This window comes from Cariama cristata, unplaced genomic scaffold (genome assembly GCF_000690535.1).
Source record: "Cariama cristata isolate BGI_N322 unplaced genomic scaffold, ASM69053v1 scaffold11934, whole genome shotgun sequence".
In the NCBI taxonomy this organism is placed as follows: domain Eukaryota; kingdom Metazoa; phylum Chordata; class Aves; order Cariamiformes; family Cariamidae; genus Cariama; species Cariama cristata.
This window is the reverse complement of record NW_009614741.1, coordinates 70,496-76,857: the sequence shown is the minus strand read 5'-3', so window position 1 is coordinate 76,857 and position 6,362 is coordinate 70,496. Positions and strand designations below refer to the sequence as shown.

The 6,362-nt window shown below is 35.9% G+C and overlaps 1 protein-coding gene across 1 annotated transcript in view; it reads right to left on the bottom strand.

Moving 5' to 3' along the window:
• Positions 1-6,362, bottom strand: part of NBEAL1 (neurobeachin-like 1) — a gene marked incomplete at both ends in the record, with an annotated part of 61,769 nt that overhangs the window by 4,142 nt on the left and 51,265 nt on the right. Inside the window, 8 exons of the mRNA XM_009699546.1 lie at positions 3-94; positions 552-724; positions 1,366-1,475; positions 2,520-2,609; positions 3,107-3,223; positions 3,558-3,655; positions 4,368-4,485; positions 5,057-5,166. Coding sequence (XP_009697848.1) covers positions 3-94; positions 552-724; positions 1,366-1,475; positions 2,520-2,609; positions 3,107-3,223; positions 3,558-3,655; positions 4,368-4,485; positions 5,057-5,166 — 908 coding nt within the window. The remainder of the gene's footprint in view (positions 1-2; positions 95-551; positions 725-1,365; positions 1,476-2,519; positions 2,610-3,106; positions 3,224-3,557; positions 3,656-4,367; positions 4,486-5,056; positions 5,167-6,362) is intronic.

The window sequence follows — 6,362 nt, the reverse complement described above, 5'->3', positions numbered from 1 at the left end:
TGCTGAACTATTTGCCATATCATACAGGTAGTATCTCTGGAGCCTGAAATTAAATGAATTCCACAGTAGTCTATTGCCAAGCAGGTCACAATATCTAGATAAAGGAAAGAAAACAGAAAGTTATCACATAGATATTTAAGACTAATTTCCCACAGGGTGACAATGTGCATGCAATACAACAGCAGTGTGTCCGGATTTGCAGTCAGCATGAAATGTTCCACTGTGATAAGGGCTGATGAGACTGTATTAAACAATGAAGTCACTGTACAGCCAGCTGCACCAACCTGACTTAATCAGCTTTGCTATCTAAAAACAGCAGTCAAGCCTTATTTTGAAACTACATTAAACCATCACTACAATGACTAAAAAGCCATGCTCAAGCATTTATGTAGAATCGTGGTTCAAGTATTCTTCTGTTCTCACGCTGCCATTCCTTTATAACTGCTATGCTTGTCTGCCCAAGTGCAATGGCTATAATTCTTTCCAGAAAGACCAAACATCAAGGTACAATACATAAAACCTTTGATTTCACAATATGAAGAGTTACTAACCCATGTGCCTGATGTGCTGTCCAATCAGCTTGCCTTTTGTAAGAGATGTCACTCTGATGCTATTGTCCCAGTGTCCTCCACTAAAGAGCAGTTTTGCGTCATGGGATACTGCAAACAACTTCGAGGTGATCTCCAGCCCTGGTGCAAAAGGGCCACTCATGTTGCGTTGTGTTCTGTAGGAACATGATGAGCAGTAAAGAGTAACCTCAGTTCAAATCAATGTATTTTGCACTTCCTATATCCTTAAAAATTAATAGGAAATTCTATCTATAGAAGAGGCTATATTTAAAAAATAAAAAAAAAAAAAAAGAGAGAGAGAGAGAAGTGAAATTCTGGCCCTGTGATATCAATGGCAAAACTCTCACTGCCATCAGTGAGAAGCAAGATTTCACCTTGGATCTTTTCAGTTTTTTATGCAATTTGAAAACTCATGTCCCTACTAAGTATTGTAACATTAAAGAAAAAAAAAGGAATCTTCTAAAAACCAAAGAAACAAAACTACCACATATATCTGCACTACAGCGTAAGAAAGTATCAAGACTGCCCATCTCAGATTCCAAAATGAGTTTTTGTGATTGATAATTAGAAAAAATTAGAAATAGCTCTAAGAATGAAGAATCTTGAAATGCCACTTACGTAACTCTTTACTAGAACAGTATTACAGATTAGTGGTAATATTACTGAACATCAGAATAAGCATTCTTAGGTGAAAACTCAGCCAATGAAAATAGTACAGTCCACTGACTGTTGAACAATTACTGTATTTTATTACTGTAGATGCATTCATCTGCACCCCTCCTCATCATTTGCTTACTTGGGATTTGTCACTGTGGTATCTCTGATGAATGTAAAATAGTTGGAGATATTTTTGTCGTAAGGTAGCCAACCATGAGTTCCAATAATGCAGTTCAGACTTGCCGTTACCTAAAAAAGTTTGATAGAAAAAAGTCAGTGAAACCCAGAGGTACACTTTCTGCTTGCCTTTGACAGTAATGGAGCTTGCATAAAATCCAGCATAGGCTTCTTGAGAATTTACGACAAACAAAAGAAGCACACACGCCCATTCCCACCACAAAAAAATCCAGCCAACCAACCTCTCTCAAACATTTAATTACTATTCATTCATTTAGCTTAAGCTGCTGCTTCTCCTCTTTGAAGTAGTAATGATTAATAGTTAACATATTAACACAGGAAGTTTTAAAAAAATTTGTACTACAGTTCTGTTTCTGAGAAAGTAAGAAAGGAATCTAAATATTCAAAGTTATTTTCATTAGATATTTAGAAAAAGCACAATGAGAATTTTAGACATGTCCAAGTTCCAAGGGACATATGCACATACCACATTAAGCCAGGACAGTAAGTTTGACCTACAAAATAGGAATATTGGAAAAGAGTATTTTATCCTGCAAAATGTGGGTATTATTGCACAGGGGCCAGTGTACAGACCATACATACAGATGTAAATACAAAAACACAGTCCTCCTTTCATCATTTGGCCATCCGCCATAGTACCAGCACCTGTATAAGTCATTGTAAAAGTTAATTTTAGGAACTGTGCAGGCCTTTGGAGTGTGTATACATCACATGTTGTATAGTTTAACATATGGATTGGAAAGTAATGATAAACATAATGATGCCATTAACAAGCAAATCCTGTCATTTCAAAGCTGGGATGCAGTGCATTAGGAAATCAATTGCTACCACAGAAGCTGATGAAGAGGGCAACTTACAATACACCTCACTACAACATACACTCATGTCTCATCAGCTCTTAAGTGACATTAAAAAAAATCAGCCTGCCTTCTCTTCAGAAGAAAAATATTTAACTGATAGCTGACATTCATTATAGGTTAAAGGAATACATTTGAACAGGAACAGTTCAGAAGCGTTTCTCTACAAGCTGTATGAAAAAAACACACCTATTTGACTGTCTGCAGTTTAAGAATAGTATTGACGCATACAACTCACCAAGACCTCTGGGCTTCCCTGAGAAATAAAGGAACGTGACTGATTCCTGGGGACAACCGCTTTGACAATGGGCACACCATCACTGATTCCCTAAGAGAAAGGACATGGTTTTGGTCTGATTTTATCCAAGAGCTAAATGAAAAATCTAGAACCTGTAAAGAAAAAGATCCAAAGCCTCCAGAATCAATATCAGACCTGTACAGTACTCTAAGGCACTGGTACACGCATATTCAGTTCACGCAGGTATGCTTTGTTGCAAACACCAGAAACGAAACCCTGGCTCTGTCCTGAATCAGTGAGTTCAGCTATCAAGTTCAGTGAGTTCTCAGATACACCAGTGATATTCTTAGCTTTCTTGGTGTGGTGGCTAACAACACCCACAAAAGCACCCAAGCAGATACAAATTTATGGGATTCAACCTCTGTCAAGCTAACTAAAAAGACAGAGCTCATTTTATACACATTGCATTTTCAAATATTTTGTTTAAATAGGAAGCAAGTTTATTTTCATATAGGTTGTGACCTTTTGTTTCAAGTACCTCAGAAGTTGCAGATTAGACTTTAAACAATTTCAAGTAACACATCTACCTCTATGAAGAATGACTTCAGTTCAGTGAGGTGTTGGAAGAGATTCAGAGTAGAGGTATCACTTTTAGTTAGTCTTTGCACTACCTCTTCTGCTGACAGCCTTTGCGGATGGGGTTCCTAGGAGAGAGTATTTGAAAGGATATTAGATTAGACAAATTTATCAATTTGTTGAAGTCACATAAGATACTCAGAATCTTATTGGCAATCAATGTGAAAACAGACTTTTAAGCACCTAATTTCCCTTCTTAAAGTAAATTAATTTCTTTTGAAAACAGTATGCTAAATTTCCATCTGTATGACCTTTACAAATGGTAACATGGCAAAGACTTAACATTCCTAAAATTACAAAGCATTATCTTACAAACCATTATCTTTTCATTTTTTCCGAAGTCCTCTGTAACTCAGTTGGATTTATTTCAATCTCTGATTGAGAGGGAACAAAGAGCATTACCTTTAACAGCTGACAGGGAGTTTGCCCAAAATTGTTTATCATCCCTTCTAAAGCTTTCCTTTCTTTCTCATCTGTTAAAGCATCCAAATCCACAGCCCCTGGATCACAACCAGAATGATGAAGAGTAGAAAAAGGAAAAGCACATAATCCAAACAACTTATTGAAAACTGATATGGTCAACAAATGTTGCAAAACTTAATTTAATTGCATCATTATCACCCTTCACCCTAGACAAGCCTCCAAACAATGCCTCCATATCAAATATGATCTAAAAACTCCACTCTGCACATGGAATTTTAAGTGCATCTGTAAGCGCAAGGATTGCAGACTTTTGTCTTATCAAATTAATTTAATATACTTCATGTATGCAGTAAGTTGCACAAAAAAGCCACCCAAAATTCAGCTTTGAAATTAACATACTAACATTTGTCTTCAATATTTGTTGTTTTTAAGCAACTTGCCTTGACTCCTAAATCACAAGAAAGCTCTTCCCACAAATGCTTTTAAGCAAGCAAATCAGAAACTAACAAAAACCCCTAAGCACTTTTAGAAACAAAATACAAGCAACTGGAACAGGCCCCCCTTCAGAAAAAACAACTTTATTAACATCTCAGATTCACAACTTCTGATGAAAGCATCACAGATTCTGGTTATTTCATGATAAATTACAAGTTATGCTGCCATATTTAATCTATACTTCTGTTGCCTTACCATATGCTACTGTATGGCATGCTCACAAATCAAGTGGTTTCTGTCTAATACTGAAAACTCATAAGTCTGATGACAATAAGAGAGCATACTGCTTTGTACCTTCATAAGTACAGTAATAGAACACGTTGAGTGCTTCCACTGCAGCTGGTCCCCTCTGCTTGTAGCCAAAAATCAAATCTATCCATTCATGAAGATGAGCAGAAACATACTCAGATTCCTAGAAGGAAAAAATGCTCTTGTAAGAATAAGTACTGCTCCCTTCTTGGAGCATTTACTATTTTCTGTGAAAGAGATTTAATTCCTAAACTAAGAGTATCCACAAACTAGGTATATACCAACATATAGGGTAGAAACATAAGAATACCCTGTGTGTTAAGTGCAGTAACTGTCAGGTAAGAGGGGAAAATTAATACAGCAAAGCAGCACATCTACACTATTGAAATGCAACTATGCAAGGGAAGGTAAGCTGCTAATTCCTAGTACCATACAGAATAATCTTTAAAACACAAGGGAAGTCTTGTCTCCTAAAACCACCTAATTCTGCATTTTATCTTCTAGGGCAGCAAACTCCCAAATGATCAGTACTTCAGGCTCTTTCCTTTTCTCTTTTGAGCATTTTATTGACATGCACAGTGCTTTTAACTGTAAGTTCTAATTGTACTTGTAATGTCAAATGCAACCACAACTCTAGCTTGAATGTAGTCCCAGTATTTTACACTTAAGCCACAGTGACAACGTGTAGGTGCATTTTCTTTATCATTACTTCACACATATAAATATCATCTTACCAGAGCCTTCCTGTGTTTATAAATGAAGTCTTCTGGGGAGTGGGCCCATTTGGGGAGAACAACATCATTTACCACCTCTTTGGATATTTGAAGCTGACCTAAGTTAAAACCTAGTGAATAATTTGGAGAATTTCAAGAGTTACTATAAAATATTTCAAATATCTTAATTTCTCAATAAAGATCAAAAAGCATTCTTTTCTCAATGCAAGGGAAGGATATTGGAGATTTAAATTAAGAATTTTTCAGTAATCCTACCACTGAAGCTAAGTTCTGCTCTGAATGCTTAAAGTGTTAAATGATACAGGATAAACAACTGTTCAAAGCACCTAAATGACTTTGAAGCTCAAGTTCCAACCTTAAAAGTAGCATTGATCTTTTACACACCTATCTGTAAACATATCTGCATTTGCTTTGTTTTACCAGTATTAAGAGTCCAAAATATTTCAATGAGGTTATACATAAAAATTAAGTGACTTATAGGTTTAAATAGTTGTAGAATCAAGGCTTTCAAGAAGTCTTAAATCCCACCAGCTTTCATTAGAACAACTCTAAATATTTAAATGACTTTTGAAAGCATGACTTGGGTGTTTCCAATTTTTACAACTTAGAACTCTAGTAGACTGTAGCTAGCAGACTAAAGTAGCAGCAGCACAAACACACAAATCCATTTTAAAATTGTGTAATAGGTAGAGAAATAATTCCCTATGCAATAAACATGAACTAAAGAATGGCTAGGAGTCTCGTATCAGAATGCGGGATGCTGTCTTTTCAATCAGCATTATATATGAGTAAAGCAGCTTCTTTTTTTTTTTTTTTTCCTTCTTCTGATGGGTACTGAAACCTTAGATGGCTCCAAAATCAGGTGACTTTACATTGCAGTGGAAGGTAACAAGTAGAAAACATGCCGGTTGCCTAGAACAAATGAAAGACCTCACATCTGAAGACGTCCAAACTCTATCACCCAACGAACCCAGTGAAAATACTACTAATTAATCTGTATTAATTTTTGCTAATATTTAATCAGTATTAACTATTGCTAACTTTTTCAAACATCCAGATCAGCATCTCCAATATTTTATATTAAGTAAACAACACTATTTTCTGCCATCCTTAGGCCCTCAGTCTGAATTTTAAACATTTGGGCTGCTGCTTAACAGAACTGGTGTCTTCATTAAACAGTTTTGACGCCAGCATGATGATTAAAATATTTTCTACAAGCACACTACAAAGCTTAAGTAAGAAGTGTCCCACAGCATTCAGCTGTAACAATTCTTTTCCAAAGAATATAAGAACAGTTTTCTATGAG